Consider the following 19,192-nt stretch of genomic DNA (forward strand, 5'->3'; position numbering starts at 1 on the left):
AGACAAGCAGGGAGGAATTCAAAGGAAAAGTCTTGACAAAGATAAATAGGGGAGTCAACAGAAGCCTGTCCTGCAACAAGGGAGGCTAAAATCAAAGGTGCTACTCTCTCTCTGGACAAGCTGGGCAAGAAGCAGAATCAGAATAGCACAATGGAAATTCTGACCTGACAGAAGCACAACAACGTATGACTGCAGAATGCATGAGCCATTAATTCCCTGCACAAGCACTGGTTCTTTAGCTTACCAATATGACTGCCACCTTCCTACATGCAAGGCAGCAGAGCATGATGATGTGAAGAGATCAGGGGAAGCCAACTGCCTAGGCTTGAATCCCATTTCTCCCATCAACCAGCTGTATAATCTTCAGTAAATTGCTTAAACCCTTTGCCCATGCTCTCATCTACAAATGGGGATGATAAAACCAGTACTCATCTCAAAGTGTCGTTGTGATGAGATTAAATAGGTTAATACATGTAAAACACCTAGCACAGTCCCTAGGCATGGTTAGCATTCATTTAGAATTATGCTTTTTTTAAAAAAATTATTGCTGTGATTCTTAATAATAACAAATTGACACCTAGTCAGCTTGCACACTATTCGTGTGTGTGGTTTCTCCCAAGACTAATACGTTTTTACAAACTACTATTTGCATGGTGCCTGATGAGCTGTATTAACAATCCTCTCCTTTTCTCAGAGAGGCATTTTTATTTTATTTATTTATTTATTGATTTTTTGAGTCGGAGTTTTGCTCTGTCACCCATGCTGGAGTGCAATGGCACAATCTTGGCTCACTGCAACCTCTGCCTGCCAGGTTCAAGCGATTCTCCTCCCTAAGCCTCCTGAGTAGCTGAGATTACAGGACTACACCACGACGCCTGGCTAATTTCTGTATTTTTAGTAGAGACAGGGTGCCAGCATGTTGGTCAGGCTGGTCTCAAACTCCTGACCTCAGGTGATCCACCTGCCTCCGCCTCCCAGAGTGCTGGGATTACAGACATAAGCCACTGTGCCCAGCCTCAGAGAGGCATCTTATAGTCAAGTAAGAGAGGTACAGAGATGACAAAAAGTAACTTGTCTAAAATTATCAACTGATACTAAAATTATCAGACGAATGACTGAACTGGCACCCAATATTTGTAGGCTGGCACCATGAATAACACCTTACAATCAGGTTTCTATCATGTGATTTAAAAAATGTAACTAGAAAATGGAAGGGTCAGACTATCACAGCCCTATTCTAGAGGGTGCCAATATTAGCATCACTATCGGTAGACTAACTAGATGTTATGTATTTCCTGCTCTGATGCTACATGAAGTACTAACATCACTTATTATGCATTCTAAGTCACTTGGATCCACTTGGACCTTTAGAACCAACTTCCAATTTACAGGAAATATGGGATACAGGCAGAAGCTTAACGACACAAGTAAACAACCAGACAAATCTAGAAGATGGGAGATTTTGCAGGACATCTGGCTTGGTCTCTTCAACGAATCAGTTTCATGGAAGGAAAATAATACTAGATTAAAGTACACTTAAGGGACATAAAACTGTGTGCATTAGATACTGGCTTGGACAAACTAGTTGTCAAAGAGATTTTTTGAGTAATTAATTAAATCTTTACATGGCCTGGGTATTAGATGAGACAAAAGTTTATTGAAATGTAAAGGAGAAGGTCTTGACTAAAACAGTAGATTACAAAATAGTATCTATAATAAATCTGTTTTTTATATCATATTTTTGCTTTCTGTATTTTTAAATTTTCTATAACATACATCTACTATAAAATTTAAAAGATTATTCAAAAGAATAGAGAAAAGGAAGGGAGGGAGGAAACAAGGAGAGGGAGAAGGAAAGAGGAAAAGGAAGAGAGAAAGGAGAGGGAAGAGAAGGCAGAGGGGAGAAGGAAGGTGGGGAGGGAGAGAGACAGAGGAGGGAGAGAAGGAGAGAGAGAGAGAGAGAGAGAAAAGGTTTTGAATTCACTATTCTTAAAGGCTGGCTTGTGACCAGGTTCAACCATACATTGGAAAGAATAACTTCCCATTATAATGTTCATAGCAGCATTATTTATAACATACATAATAGCCTCAAACTGAAAACTATCCAAATGCCATCAACAGTTGAACAGATAAAACTAAAAGTCTCATGTCCTAGGAACCCCCTCAGCCCAAGGCAAACAGGATAGTTGGTCGTCTTAGGCGCTGCCCACTGTAAGGAAGATAGAATTTGGCATTCAAAGCCTGCCAAGTTAGAGGGGCTTGATAAACATCTTGGGCTTCCCATGGAAACCCCAGAAAGGCCATGCCTTAAGTATACAGTATTTTCTAAGACGAAGGGCAAAACCAAAATATACCCACTGTAATGAAGTATAAAGCCAAGCCCCCACAAGATCAAGGTGATCAACCAGTAATTTAATAGCCTCCTAGAATAAAACTTCATACTCTTCAGAGGAAGATAAGTACACCTAGAGTTTCTATGACATATTATCTATGATGTCCAATATGCAATAAAAGATTAGTAGACATGTAAAAAAAAGTCAAGAGGAAAATCAATAAACAGACCCACAGATAATGTCAATGTTAAAAATAGCAGACAAGAATTTTTAAGTAATTGCCAACTATGTTTTAAAAATATCCATACAATAATTGGGAGGCTGAAGGGGAAGGATCATTTGAGCCCCAGAGTTCAAGCCTAGCCTGGGCACCACAGCAAGACCCCATCTCTAAAAAAATTAGCCAAGCATGATGGTATACACCTGTAGTATCAGACACATGAGAAGCTGAGGTGGGAGGATCGCTTGAGCCCAGGAGTCTGAGGGTACAGTGAGCTATGATCACACCACTGTACTCCAACCTGGGTGACAAAGTGAGTCTCCATCTCAAAAAAAAAAAAAAAAAATCTGAAATAAAAAAAATTCATTGGATGGCATTTATAGCATCTTAGGTGAACAAAAGAAAGAATTGGTTGTTTTATTTATTTATTTATTTATTTATTTATTTATTTATTTATTTATTTTTTGAGATGGAGTCTTGCTCTGTCTCCCAGGCTGGAGTGCAGTGGCACAATCTCAGCTCACTGCAAACTCCACCTTCCGGGTTCAAGTGATTCTCCTGCCTCAGCCTCCTGCAAACTCCACCTTCCGGGTTCAAGTGATTCTCCTGCCTCAGCCTCCTGAGTAGCTGGGATTACAGGCACATACCATCATGCCCAGCTAATTTTTGTATTTTTAGTAGAGACGGGGTTTCACCATGTTGGCCAGGCTAGTCTCAAACTCTTGACCTCAAGTGATCCACCCACCTTGGCCTCCCAAAGTGCTGGGATTACAGGTGTGGGCCACCATGCCCAGCCAAATTGGTAAACTTTGGAAATCATCTAAACTAAAGCATACAGAAAACAAAAATTTGAAAAAAATGGACAGAACATCAACAAGCTGTGGGACTGAATCAAGTAGTCTAACATACATGCAATTGATAACAAAGCAAAACAGGAAGGAGAGATGGGACAGAAAAAAGTATTTGCCAAAAATTTTTCTCAAATTGAGGAAAAATTTGATATTTTTCCTACAATTTCTACAAATTAGATATTTGACAGATCAGGGATTGTCTGGATATTATATTTAACCAAGCCAAAGGAATACAATGAAAACCACGCTTACACTCTTATGATAATCAAAGAACTAAAAACCAAAGATAATGAATAAATATTGGAAGCAGCCAAATAAAGAAGGGCTAGGCATGGCAGCTCACGCCTGTAATCCCACCACTTTGGGAGGCCAAGATGGAAGGACTGGGATTGCTTGAGCACAGAAGTTTGAGTCTACAGTGAGCTGTAATCATGCAACGGGACTCCAGCCTGGGGGACAGAGACTCCATCTCTTTAAAACAAACAAACAAACAAACAAAAAGATGATATATTACATACAAGTAAGCAATAATAAGAACCTAAGAACCACAGCTGATTTCTCATCAGAAATAATGGAGGCCAGAAGACAAATGAATTACATATTCAAATTGTTGAAAAAAATTATCTGATTCCATTTACACAAACAAATTTTTAAATGTGCAAATACTTATATTGTGTTAGAAGTCAGGATAATGGTTACCCTTCAGAGAGTAATGACTTGAAGTGGAGAGAAGGAGGGTTCATGGGATACTAGTAACATTCTTTCTTCATCTGGGTGCTGATTACATAGCTGTATTCAGTTTGTAAAAATTCATTGAGCTGTACACTTTATAATATGTGTACTTTCTCTAAGTATTTTATACTTTCATAAATAGTTTAGGAAAAAAACTTTGCAAAAATAGATGAAAGGTTCAGAGAAAATACACATCTAGGGCCTACTACAGTGGGAGGTATTCACAGTGTGAATTTTACGAAAGGTTACTATTATTACTTTGTCATCATCAACATCCCACAGAAAGTTTTGAGAGACCTAAATAAACCAAAAACCCCAAGCTCCCTTGGGAGGCAAATCTTACTCCTCAATTTGATTTTCAAGCTCTTTTAAGCACCTAGCAGCATAATGCTGTGCATGCAGTATTCACTAAAATACTTATTGACTGTATAATCTCCTAATTTAGGGTAGTATTCCAATACAAGGTTGCATATGGACACTTTTATTTTTTGTCTACTGCACCTCTCTTTCCCATATTCCATTTCCCATATTCCATTCCTCGTCTTCAGATTCCCTTAATAATCCTTTGATTTATACAAATTGAAGTACTATTATACTTTTGAAAGTTCTAAATACAGCACCTTGAGCTCTTTTAGAAAAGGCAGATACCTAAGAACTAAAACACCAAAAAGGCAAACACACAAACTAACCCAAGCAAAAGACTACAGACATCTTTGATGCACACATTCCCTTTGAGCTGCACCTTCCTAAGTCTAAATAAAAGCCTGGACCACCCAGAGAGCAGCCTCAAGGGAGAGCACACAGATGCTGCTGACCCAGTGTCACAGAAACCAAAGCTAAAACACCCCCAACAGCACGAGCTGCAAAGCTCCCCTCGGTGTTGGCTTTGGCAGCAAACCTGACACCCCTTATCAGCAGAGATACCTTTGAAGTAGCTGGCAGCCTTCCATCCCCTACTCAAATAAGCTCAGCTTCACATTCTATTCTTTTCTCCAAAGAGGATCTTTTCATCAGATATGAGAGAATAAAGCTCAATTAATTAGAACAGATTTTTGCTACCAACAAGATAAACTGGGCAACTGGAACAGCTGTCTGTAAAGCACTGTGCAAACGCTGTTAGTGACCATGCTATAATGTGGAGGAAATTCAGTCCAATCACAGATACTGAGTTCAGACGAGCAGGAGGGATATGGTAGACGGGGAAGGGAGGGAGGGTTAAATCACTCATCTACTCCTTCTCCCAAAGAGTTAACCCTTTCTTAAGGGGGCAGAGCACAGGGACACAACCTTTGGAAAACCATTCTTTTCCTCCATTCATTCAATCCACAGCACTTACCAGGGACATTCAACTATACCAGCATTGTGGGTCACCACTTCTCCTCTTCTTATTTATGACCATCACACCACCCCAAATGCCTTCTCACAGTTTCATCATCCACTCTTCTCACACATGCCAAACAGCTGGACTCAAGACACGCCATAGGAAATCCTATCTCAGTCCAAACGGATACCAAACAGATAGGTAACATGCACTGCTTTTAGTTTTAAATCTCATTTATCCTTTTTAACTACCAGATTCATTTCCTTAGTGCCAAAAGAAATCTGACTGTTGTGGCAATTCTCTTGTGACTGATTCACTAATGGCAAAAGGACATGTTTAACATCTCCAAGGCCCTGGAGAAAAGTATTAACTGAGCCTCTTACATTCCTTCCTCAGCACTCTTCTTGCATTCCCCACTTCCTGCAGTGTGAAGGAAGCCAGATTCACCCTTTGTCACCAGATTTATTTATCTGAAGCTAACTTCACCCTTCATCACCCTCCAAGAATAAAGTAGGAAACCACAATGGGTTGCCTAGAGAAACTAGCCTAGATGCTTTAACACTGTCTGTTGCAGAGGCAAACATGGCTCACATACAGATAGACAGGATCTTAGGGCATCAGATATTCTCTGTGCTCTGCAGTTTCCCCAAGATGGAAAACAGTGCAGCAGTGATTCTCAGCCCTAGCTGTAGGCAACAATCACCCAGGCCCTACTCCAGAGATTCTGACTAAATCGTGCTGGGGTAGGGTCTTGGCATGGGTATTTTTAAATTAGATCAACTTAATTGAGGCATAATTTACATAATAAAATGTACACATTTTAAGTGTATAATATGATAAAGTCTGTCTAATGTACCACCATGGTCAAGATTATGTAACATTATAAAAATGTTATAAAGCATTGTTTAAAATGTTATATAATGTAGGCTATAAAAACCCTACAAACTCCCTTGTGTCCCTTAGCAGTCAATCCTTCATCCCCATCCTGGCCCCAAGGCAATCAATGATCTATTCTCTATCACTATAGATCAGATTTGTTTTTTCTAAAATTTTATAGAAACAGAATCATACAGAATGTACTCATTGTGCTTGGCTTCTTTTTATCAACATAATGTTTTTTGAGCTCATTTATATTGTATCAGCATTTCCCTTCTTATTGCTGAGTAGTATTGATATATGGATACACTACAATATGTTTTTCCATTCATCTGTTGATGGACATTTGGGTTGTTTCCAGTTTGGGCTATTATGAATAAAGTACCTAAGGCAGCTGTAACAAATTACTGCAAACATGGTGGCTTAAAACAACATACATTTGTTCTCTTAGAGTTCTGGAGGTCAGAACTCCAAAACCAATTTCACTGGGCTGAAACCAGTGAGTCAGCAGGGCTGCTTCTGCTCCAGAGGCTCTCAGGAAGAATCCGTTTCCTTGCCTTTTCCAGCATCTAGAGCTGTATTCACTGGCTCATGGCCACTTCCTCCGTATTCAAAGCCAGTGGCATAGCATCCTCTCTCTATGACTCTGTTTCCCTCTGCTTCTATCACATGACCTTCCTCTCTTTTATCTGTAATCTCCTTCTTATGAGGACACTTGTGATTGCATTTACAGCCCACCCAGCTAATTAAGCATAATATCCCCATCACAAGATCCTTAAATTAGTCATATCTGCAAAGTATTACATGCATAAGGTAACATTCACAGGTTCCGAAGGTTAGAATATGGACCTCTTTTTTTTTTTTTTTTTTTTTTGAGGGAGGCATTACTCAGCCTATCACAAAAGCTTTATGAATATTCAGGTGCAAGTCTCTGTTTAGACATATGCTTTTATTTCTCTTGGGTAGATGCCTATAAATACCTGGAATTACTGGGTCATATGACAAGTACAAATTTAATGTCATAAGAAACTGCCACTATTTTCCAAAGTGGTTGTACCACTTTCACACTCTCACTAGCAACATATGAGGGTTCTGGCCAACTTCCTTAACACTTGGTATTGCCAGATGTTTTAATTTTAACCATCCTAGTGAATGTATGGTATATCTTCTTACAGTTTTAACTTGCGTTTCCATCACGAGTGATGACATTGAGCATATTTTCATGTGTTGATTAGCCATTTGTATATTTTTATTAGTGAAATGTTTATTAAAACCTGTTTCCATTTTTAAAAATTTGGGTAGTTTGTCTTATTACTGAGTTCTCAGAATTCTTTATTCTATAATCTGATATAAGTCCATGCCAGATATATATTACAAATATTTTCTCCCAGTCTGCGTCTTGTCTTTCATTTTGTAAATAAAGTCTTTCCAGGAACAAAAGTCCAAGACTTGATGAAGTCTGACTTATCCTTTATAAAATTTTATGGTTCATGCTTTTTATATTCTAAGAAACCTTTGTTTATTCAAGGTCACAAAGATTTTTTTAAAACTCCCCAAGTAACTTTCATGCCCAGGCAAAGTTGAAAGCTACTGGTCTACAGGGAATCTGACTTGGCTTTTTCAATTTAACCTAAATTTTTGCCATAGAAACTTAAGAGTCCTAACAGCAAAACAGGAGTACACTTCACTGCAGTGCTGTAAAAACAAGGATGCAACGGAGCCTTAGTACTGTCTGAACTGACCAGCTTCCAAGCTTAAGTGTGAGCAGCTGTGAAGGGCTAGAAACAGTGATTTGAGAAAGCAAAGTCAGAGGTACTTTTAGTGTGTTCCAGCTAAGTAAAAAAAGAAAACAGGATTATCCTCTCTCCTGTAGGAAAAAGCACACCCAAGTTTATTTCAGTTTAAACTAAGCAAGTGGGAAAAATTATTTCTGTTCTTGGTGGGCTTCTTCAGAACATGCCCCTCATGGAGACCACAGGGAGATGGGAGTCAAACTTGGCAGTTTTTGCCCATGGTTTTTGAAGCCACCGCATTAAACAAATGAAGGTGGCAGCAATAATATTTGTCCAAACCCTGGTTCCAACAGAGGTTAGACAGACTGAGCTTTCATTACATGAAAGGAGATGTCAGGAGCACCAAACGGGCTCAATTTTCCCTCTCGTCCTAGACAAAGTCAGTCTGTTTTTAAGCTGTGAACAGGAGGCTACTTTCTCCAGATGTTATATTTAGCTAAAGGAATCTCCAACATGGCTTCATGCAAAATGTAAAATATGTCCCAGCAGACATTACCACAAACCAGAGGGCTAGCAAGGAGCCTCCCTTAAGGGGGTTCAATAGCATAGAGGGGCCAATTGTGCAGCCACCCTGACATCCCTAAATTAGCTAAATTAGCTGTGAGCCAGATTTGGGGCCAATTCTCACATTTAATGAGTCCTTGTTTCCCTCTTACAGGGGGCAGAGATATTTTGCCCCTGGGGAGTGTAAACATGCTGCCCTATTTCATTCCCAACTTCCAGCTGCTTGCCCCAACCCCAGGTAGGAAAAACAATCCAATGTTGATGTTCAACATCTCCATACCCTTTGAAGGTTTATGTGCAAAAGAAAAATTAGGTTAATTCTATAACTAAGTGAAATATCTGAATTCAATGAAACAGAGAAAATCCAGGATTTTCTCTTCTCTGTACAACATACTTAGAGAATCCTAATACAGTATGTAGATGAAAACGCTGGATTCTAGAGCCAGGTGACTGGAGTAAAACGCTAGCTTCATTTCATTTTTCTTAATCTCTCTCTCTCTCTTCTTTTTTTTTTGAGACGAAGTCTTGCTCTGTTGCCTAGACTGAAGTGCAACAGCATGATCTCTGCTCACTGCAACCTCCACTTCCCGGGTTCAAGAGATTCTCCTGCTTCAATCTCTCGAGTAGCTGGAATTACAGGCACTGGCCATCTTGCCTGGCTAATTTTTGTGTTTTTGTAGAGACGGGGTTTCACCATGTTGGCCAAGCTGGTCTTGAACTCCTGACCTCAGGTGATCTGCCCACCTTGGCCTCCCAAAGCGCTGCGATTACAGGCGTGAGCCACCGCTCCCAGCCCTCTGTTTTGTTGTGTTTTTTTTTTTTAAAGAGACAGGGTCTGGCTCTGTTACTCAGGCTAGTGTACAGTGGCATGATTATAGATCACTGCAGCCTCAAATTTCTGGGCTCAAGTGATCCTTCCTGTCTCAGCCTCCTGGGTAGCTAGGCCTACAGGTGTGTACCATCATGCCTAGCTAATTTTTTTTAAGTGGGGGAGGGAGGTAGAGACAGAGTCTTGCTATGTTGCCCAGGCTGGTCTTGAACTCCTTGCTTCAAGCGATCCTCCCACCTCAGCCTCCCAAAGGGCTGGAATTACAGGCTTGAGCCACTGTGCCTGGCCTGCTTAATCTCTTTAAGCCATAGTTTCTTCCTTCATAAAACAGCGATGATGACAATAGTAACTACTTTATAAAATTATGGTAAGGATTAAAGGAGATAATACATATAAAGTGCTTAACACAATACCTGGCACATAGAGGTTCAAAATATAATGACTTCTATTATCATAATTTTTGCAGTGAATCATTAAGTTTTATAGATTAAAAAAAGATTTTTAAAAATGTTGACTTTTGCTAGTGACAAACAGACTCAAATTCACATAAAGCACAGGTGTGTACAGCCATACCACAAATTAAGGTATCTTTTCTAAGCCTATGTCCCCAGAGAAATGGCTCCTTTTGCCACTGGAACCAAATTTACTGGTAAAACATATCTATTTTATGTATTTGGATCCCAATTTGGTATTTCTTCATTGCTGACATTGTAGATATCAGCACCTGAAATAATGCTTCATTCTTCAAGAAATCTGGTCTTCATTTGCTTAAGCTAGCCCTCTCCACACCTATATCCACTTTTGTTTGTCCTTATCTGTGGGATTACAATTTACCTATCACAATTTAACAAAGGTAACCTAACAACCAGAAGGAAGCCCCCAGTGTAGGATCCCCTTATCGTCACAGAACTGTGGTATCCTGAATTTGGAAGGCACCATGGAGATCACATAGACCACACTCTTTTTTTAAAGTTTAGGGAACTGAGGCACAGAAAGAAGTCATTGTCCAAGGTCTCAGAGTTAAGAGCAGAGCTAGGCCCAAGAGAAAGGGTCACTTGGAAAAGGCATCTCCTCTGATAGCACAAAGCAAATCCCCGGGAAGATTCATGTAACTACAGAATGGCTGAGGACATTTCTTAGGACTCTTATCTGATACTATATCTTAACCAGTAGGATTCTAATTCTACTGTTTAGAGTGCAACGACACTCTAAACAAAAGAGGTTAAAAAACTGGGGTGTGGTATGAAGAATGTTTCTTTGCCCATTACTAGAAAGCAGAGAGGCTCTTTACCCAGCCAAAAGAGAATGAATCAATTTTTTTTTTTTAGGAGTCAGGGTCTCTCTCTGTTTCCCAGGCTGGAGTGCAGTGGCATGATTACAGCTCACTGCATCCTCAAACTATCAGGGTCTCTCTCTGTTGCCCAGGCTGGAGTGCAGTGGCATGATTACAGCTCACTGCATCCTCAAACTATCAGGGTCTCGCTCTGTTGCCCAGGCTGGAGTGCAGTGGCATGATCACGGCTCACTGCATCCTCAAACACCTGGGCTCATGCAATACGCCCGCCTCAGCATCCCAAGTAGCTGTGGCTACAGGCACAGGCCACCATGCTCAGCTAACTTTAAAAATTTTTTTAGAGACAAGGTCTTGTTATGTTGCCCAGGTTGTTCTTGAACTTCTGGCCTCAAGCATTTTCCCACCTTGACCCCCTGAGTTGTTGGGATTACAGGAATGATCCATGGTGCTTGGCTCAATCTATTTTTATGATCTGCCAACCAGCTCCTAATTTAAGAGTTTTCTGCCTACATGGGAATGCCCCAAGGGAGGGAGAAAAGAGATTATTCACCCTGTGGGATAGTAATCATTGGCCATTCAACAACCCTGGGCACGTCTCTAATCAACTACAATTTAATTGATCCAAAGTTACAAAGATCAAGAGAAATTCCTATGATCTGCAACTATACACAACAGTATGAATAAATCTCACAAACATAATATTGAAAGAAACCAAACAAAAAAGAGTACATACTGTGCAATTCTACTTATATAAAGTATGAAACCAAGCAAAGCTAATCTCTGCTGTTAAAAGTCAAGACAGTTGTTATCCTTGGGGATTCAGGGTGGGGAGATGACTAGAAGGGAATATGAGGGGGCTTCTAGGGTACAGAAATGTTCTGTTTCTTGATCTGGGTGCTGGTTATACAGGTGTGAATTCAGTTTGTGAAAATGCATATAGCTATTAAATTATGATAGGCATACTTTTCTTCAGTGAAATGTAATATATAAACAGTCCTATGAGAAATAAGTTCTTCCTCACGCTCTAGCATAATAATACACGGCTTAAGGAAGTCAACCCTGAGCCCATGGCTAGGAATATCATTCACAGACGAATTTTCTTCATGGATGTCATATGCGCCACACCTTGTATACATGCCATGTACCTACCTTTGGTGAAATATGCATAGGGCACTTGAAGAGCCAGGAACACTCATGACTTTGCTATCTGGCTGCCTTCAGTATAAGCATCTCTGAGATCTGGAGAGACTATTAAATTATCTAGCCTGGTTTTTCTCTAACCTTCTAAGGCTTGGTAAAAAGGGAGCTGAGAGACTGGGTGAAGTCTAGCTAGGTGAACAGATCTTATAAAAGTTGTTTTCTCAGATGAACAAAGAAAACGGAGGAGGAAACTATCAGTCAAGCCCTTTCCTTCTTGAGATAGTCTAAGTGGCTGTCAAGGTCATAGAGATGAGCTGTCAAAATTTCACCTAAATAGGTTTTAATTTTAGTCACACACATGCATCACCAAGTATTGCAGAATAATTCAAATTAATGACAACCAAGCTGAAGCTGATGCTGGAAACCATGGAGGAGATGGTGAGAAGTCCCCTCACTCCAAAATGAGGTGTGGCCCCAACCACAGCACAGCCGGGCTACTAATAATAGCCAGTGAGCTCTGGGAGGAGTTATCTTTCTCTGCCTTCTTTTCGTCGTCAGATGATTGTACCCTCAATATTCTGTCTCTAAGACACAGGGAAAGCACCTTCACGGATGCAATTAGGTAGATGGAAGATTCCAAATCAGTTATTTGATCAGGCTGGTAATTACAGAAAAAAAATGGGGTATTAATTCCAGATCTAGTGAAATCTGGAAAAATTCCTGAGAACTGGAAAGCTGATCAAGAGCTTTGACTGTATCGACTACAATCCTGTTTACCAGTCTTTTCTCTCATACTTTCAAATTTTAATAATGGATTTTGTCACCTGGAAACTGATGAATTCTAAATAGCCCTCTATAATCTTTTTCTACCTATAACTTTTAGGAAGATTATTTGCCTTCTGGAAAGTCTTCCGGGGATGTCAATGCTTGAATGGTATACATGGCATATCATATACAATGGCTGGGGCCTTCACCGCTGTCTGTAACCCAACCTCATGAATAAATGATTCCACTTTGAGCTCAAGCTGAGACAGCTTAGAAAAGAGCTTCCTGGATTTTCAAGAGGCTAGTTCCATCATTGACAGGTAAGGTGAATTGGCTCCTTAAGATTATCATGATTATTTTGAGTTTTCCTTTGTCAAATTGTTCAACCTATACCCAAGGAAGTACGATAACAATTGAGTTCCGAAAGCATTCAGAGACCCAAAGACAAAGACATACCACGATAAGAATAACCACACTTTTGAGTCTACCTTGGCCAAGATAAGACCCTGGGAAGAAAACTAAACTAAAAACATAAATGTATATGAGTTTGCTAAATGAACTAGAATAGGAAAACATAAAATGACAGTGTTGGCCCCTTAAGCTCAACAGCTTCACAAATCACTTTAAGAAAACTTCCCAAAACACAGTTTTTGTTAATAGATGCAGATTATGAATTATAGTACCAGTCCCGGGTTTATACCTTGCAAATGGTTCCTTTCCCAAGGCTACTATTAATTCAGCTCAGAAAGGAAGAAAGGAATGCCAATTCAAATATTTTTTTTCTCCGCAAGTATGTGGTAGGGAATGACTAGTGGAAAGCCTATGAAGTGGGCCAATGAGATATTCTTTCTTTTATTTTTTCTTTCCAACTTTTATTTTAGGTTCAAGGGGGGTATATGTACAAGTTTGTTACATGGGTAAATTGCATGTCATGGGGGTCTGGTGTACAGATAATTTTGTCACCCAGGTAATCAACATAATATCTAATAGGATTTTAAAAATTGTGTCATTGCTCCACCCAAGAACCTCTGTGACTAGAAAAATCTCTGTACCTTTTTAAAGAGTCTTCCTGAGTCCTCGCTGACTTGGACAAATCGAGGAATGATATTATTCAGGTAGATGTCACTCAGGGTGGTATGGTCCCTGCTTTCCCGCTTCACCTGGTTTAAGAGGAGATTCCAGCAGTTGACTGGAGAGAGAACATTCTGATCCTTCCTGTGAAGAAACATCAAGGAAAAGAAGTCATTGTTGATACGCAGCCAGGGCAACATCTACAACTATAGTCCGTGTCCTAAAATCACAGCAATCAAAGCCAATCCAGAAATAAAGATATTTTTCCTGAAGCTCACCTCTCTAGTTTTCTCCTTTTCTAAAAACTCAGTGGAGAAAAAAGGAGAAAATAAGGACAAGAAGGAGAGGGAGGGAAGAGGGGATGTACAAGGAGAAACAGGATTATCTGTTAGGCACCTACTATGTTCTAAGAACTTGGTGAATGCTTTATACGTATTATCTCATCTCATCTAAGCTCTATCATTTCATTTTAAGGAAAGAACTACCATTATCCCCCTTCTACTGATTAGAAAACTGAAGCTCAGAGAGGTTGTCACTTGTCTACAGCAAGTAAGACTAACACAACAAGTAAGAGGGCGCCAGGGACTAGAACAACAGTTCTGCATTGTCTGGCTAGACCAGGTCTAAGGTGATTCTGAAGTCCATCATTTTAGCCACTAAGTCATTTGGTTTGTGTCTAGGGTTAGAAACCAAAGTTAGAGATTTTGTCTAGAGACAAAAATCACTACAGCACTACAAAGTCCCCACAAATGTATCCATTGTAGGATTTAATAAAGGCAAATTTGGAGACATATGCCATTAAAATGTTACTGAAAACTCTGGAGTTCCACAGAACACATCTAAGGAAGTTTTGATTTCACTTATTGAGCCATGATCTCATGTCCCATACAATCAAGAACACAAACCATACCTGAACATATGTGTTCCTAAAATGTCTATAGCTTGAGTGGAGCAGTAAAGTGCTAAACCAAGGTGCTCATTCCCTTTTTTATTTATTTTTTTTTTTTTTTGAGACAAAGTCTCACTCTGTCACCCAGGGTGGAGTACAGTGGCACAATCTTGGCTCACTGCAACCTCCGCCTCCCGGGTTCAAGAGATTCTCCTGCCTCAGCCTCCCTAGTAGCTGGGATTATAGGCACCTGCCACCACGCCTAGCTAACTTTTGTATTTTTAGTAGAGATGGGTTTTCACCATGTTGACCATGCTGATCTTGAACTCCCGACCTCAAGTGATCCACTCACCTTGGCCTCCCAAAGTGCTGGGATTCTAGGAGTGAGCCACCGCGCCCGGCCCTAGATGCTCATTTCTAATGAAAACATTGTGATCCAAAAGAATTATTGATTACCAACTCAGCATTAACTTAAGCAACAGAAAGTTCTACATTTGGAAGTTGGATTTCTTTAAGGAGAGAAACAAAAGTAGGAATAATTTGCAGTACTATTTATCAAGGGATACTGTACACATATCTGGGCCCTTTATACATGTTGTTTGACTCAAACCCCACAACTACCTGATGAGGTGGGTGTTATTAACCACATTTGGCAGATGAGGAAAAGTAGACTAAAAATTTTTAAACACTTTGCCCAAGGTCATATAGCTAAAAAGTGGCAATTCCAGAATTCAAACCAAGCCTACAACTGCAAAGCGAGTACTCTCATTCACTGCAAATAATAACTGTTTCTTTCCCCCTTTCCTCTCTTCCCCCCTCCAATCAGACTCCTACTACAAAGAAAGTGAGTTGAGAGTAGCTTGGTTATTGAGTCAGTACTGCCTCCATTCAGCACTAAAGGCCAGGCACTTGTGATTTGTAAAGCGTGAAGTTCAACTTACAAGGCTTTTCCAATTCTATAGTAGTAACTATTAACAAATATTCATGCCATACTTACTTGGACTTCAGAACACATCAGACAAATCAAATATCTGTCTAACCCAAACCAAGAAGTTACTTCAAACCAATTAATATTAGAGTCCAAATTGAAACTGTTCTAAACCTGTATCCGGGTACCACCCACCCCCTGCCCCAGGCATCACTCTTCTGTAGCCAAAATCACTAACTCTTAAGCGTGCCAATCACTGTGACAACACTTACCTTTTTAGGGAAACTGAAAGATTTCTATGGAAATCAAAAATATACCAGCTGAGAGGAAGAGAGACACATAATTAATTTACTCCTTTCAAAATGTTTAGTATCTGGGGAAAAAAAAGTGAACTGGAAACAATCCTAAATTCAAAATGGTAAGATATTTGAACACATGCATTCCATAGCATCTGATGTTTCCATTGCAAGAAAACTTTCAAAATGATTCCAATTAGATTTCAGTTACAAAATTCTAAATAACCTAATTTACATTTTAATCAAGTGGTGTCTCTCGGCAAGATACCCATGTCCTCAGTAAGCATGCTTTTTAAAGGGGCAGATCTCATGAGACTTTACATTGACAATTGGTTTCAATCTATTTCTTAAGGGAGAACGTGGATTGGGGGGGGTCTATACTGGTTCTTTCCCTATAGCACTTTACATACACACAAATGATGCCACAATTCAATTCCACAAATGTACACACATTTGTATCTTAAATGAACAAGGCATGGTGTTAGGTGCTTTAGTGGTTATAAAAGTGCAAATGCTGCAATATAGTAAGGGAGACAAAGAAAGACCTATAGTAAAGTAGAACTTTAATGGCGGTACAAACAAAAGGCCAGCTAGCTCAGAAAGGTAGAACGCAGATCAAAAGAGGAAGCAGAGGAGGCAAAATCAACCTAACACCATGGGAAAGGATGCAGAGCACATATCCCCAGGGTGTCCTCAAAAGAAAAGATGAGTGAACAAAGATGGGTCAATAAACAGGATGGCTGGAAGTAGAAATCTTTTAAAATAAAATGCCTTATCACTTAATGGTAGTAAGTTTTATTAAGAACTTGTAAGGTGTGGCTCACGCCTGCAATCCCAGGCAGATGGATCACTTGAGACCAAGAGTTCAAGACCAGCCTGGCCAGCATGGCAAAACCCCATCTCTACTAAAAATACAAAATTACCTCGGTGTGGATGGTGCACACCTGTAATCCCAGCTACTTGGGAGGCTGAGGCAGGAGAATCACTTGAACCCCGGAGGCAGAGGTTGCAGTGAGCTGAGATCATGCCACTGCACTCCAGCCTGGGTGAGAGCAAGACTCCATCTCAAAACAAAAGAAAAAAAAGAAAAAAGAACTTGCAAGGTGCTATAAGTACTTTTACCACATGTATTTATTTCCATCCTTACAGCATTTTGTGCGATAGTTACAGTATTAGTATTGGTTTCAGTGAGCAGGAGCTTTTAAACTGTGTTCTGAGATACTCTGGAATTAGCAGAAAATCACATTTCAATTTAAAAAACGGTGACACATCCATTCAAATGAGCAACCCTCACTGACATGAGCAAGAGACCCAGGACCCAGTTTCCCTGCATTAGATACCACTGCAATGTCTCGCAGGCTGCTAGCATTGTTTTATGTAAACCCTGGAAGAAAGAATCACTGTATGCCTTGGAACTTCTGAACAATATGCTATTTATTAGAATACATGTAGCTTTGCATAGGTTTATTTTTTCATTCAAGCCTGTGTGTGCCTCCTCCAATGAAGCTGTACAGGTGAGCCTATAACTTGACACACAGCAGCAAGGTTCAATCACATGCCATAGAAGGCTCAAGGGCCTAGGCTGGGTTCATGTTAGACCATGGTTGGGTAGCGAAAATCAACATGCTTAATATCATACCATCTCATTATCAGTTGTTGCGATGCCTATTATACATGTTGGGGCTTATCCAATTAATATTTATGAAGGGGAATAGCTGCTAGGTGATGATAGTGACTCAACTTTAAAACAAAAATATCTTCTTTTTTCCATCTAAATCAATTTAAAGCTCAAGATTACAATAACTTATCTATGCTAATCAGAATTTTCTTGATATTGGACTACCTAAACCAAAACCAGATGCTGAAATGAATATAAAACTATAACTGATTCATAATCCTGATCTCAATATTTTTAGTTCATGAAAACAGCCTCATTGTTCTCATTGACTGACAGTATAATAAGTACTCTATAAATTTGCACTTTAAAAGCAGATTTATACCAATAAAAATACTGCTTTGATCTGTTTCATATATTGAGGCTCTATGCAAGATTTTTATTTTAAAAAAGGAGTCTATGCTTAAAAAACCAGCACTAGATCCTGTTGTCTGTTTCTTCTAGGAGTTCTCAGCCTCTCCTACTATTAATGCAGCTTTTCACATAATATTTCTGGTCCTTTGAGTCTGTAAGCTTTCTCAGACATATTCTTCCTTTCAACTGAGGTGTTTTAATTAATTCATTTATTTATTTTTGGGTAGTGGTAGAGCAAGTAAGGTAGAGAGAAAGTGGGAGGAGGGGATCACAAATATACAGACAATTTTCCCAGCCAACACGAACAAACATGAAACACACTTCAGGCTGGAAAATAAGCAAGGCAACGAGACGTGATTTCATAGAGAGCATATTAAGGCTCTGCTAGAGTGGTTTCCTGCTCCAGAAGCTTTGCAGCCTCATTTTATTTGGGACCGCTGAAGCCAAGGGAACTTCGTTTGGTTAGGAGATTGAAATTTGTCTTTATATCTTTTCCATCTATCATTTGTTTGCACAGTCTCTTTACTTTCCCCACCCCCAGAGCCTTAGACTGTATAATACTTGGGCCTTTAAAGGAAAGGGTCTGCATCCCTTAGGAATGTGCTGAGCAGCTGCAAACCTCCTCAAACACTAATCCCTAAAAAGCAGACAAAATACCTAGGAGTATTTTTCTTACTTAAAATGTTTTTCAGGAGGAAGATCAAGAAAACATCATACTGTACTTGAGAGGGAATGACTCTGGAGTCGAAAGGAGACCCGGAAAGTCACATGCTGCCTGTACATCTGCAGAAGACATTATCACTGTAAATGCACTGAAAGAGATAAACCTGCATAGCTGAATCATTAGCTTCGAAGACATTAGCCCAGCTTTTCTCCCTCAACTTGGACTATTTATGGACGTTCAACAAACTTAGCAACAAGCGCTTAAAGGGATTTCTCTAAAATATCCATGGTGAAGAGCCAAGTCCATAAAGGTCCAAGTTGGCCTCTCTATTATGGTTCTTTTCCATATCACCTCTGTTTGGTTTATATCATCTCATCTATAAAATGGACACGTGCCCTATTGGTATACATCTCACTCCTCAAAGATCTTCAAAGTATGGCTGTAAAATCCTGGAAGCTCTCCTGACCTAAGGTGCCATTTAATTAATAATTGCTACGTTCATGGCTGTGCAGATGGAATGCATGGCATGAGGCTGGCATTGCTGGAATATAGCTTGAGCTTCTGCATTGCTATAACGAGGCGTGTTTCCTTTTGGGCCAATAGTCTCTAAGTTGCTCACCTCTCAGGGCTGTTGTGTGGATCAAATGAAATGATGGA

The 19,192-nt window shown here is 39.8% G+C and overlaps 1 protein-coding gene across 10 annotated transcripts in view; it reads right to left on the reverse strand.

Annotated features, from left to right (window-relative positions):
* SRGAP2 (SLIT-ROBO Rho GTPase activating protein 2) overlaps positions 1-19,192 on the reverse strand; it is a 255,698-nt gene that overhangs the window by 108,440 nt on the left and 128,066 nt on the right. For all 10 annotated transcript variants that reach the window (XM_031014226.3, XM_055369873.2, XM_031014224.3 and 7 more), the window contains exon 4: positions 13,711-13,873. In XM_031014226.3, the coding sequence (XP_030870086.1) occupies positions 13,711-13,873 (163 nt within the window). The remainder of the gene's footprint in view (positions 1-13,710; positions 13,874-19,192) is intronic.

Source organism: Gorilla gorilla, chromosome 1 (genome assembly GCF_029281585.2).
Source record: "Gorilla gorilla gorilla isolate KB3781 chromosome 1, NHGRI_mGorGor1-v2.1_pri, whole genome shotgun sequence".
NCBI lineage: Eukaryota > Metazoa > Chordata > Mammalia > Primates > Hominidae > Gorilla > Gorilla gorilla.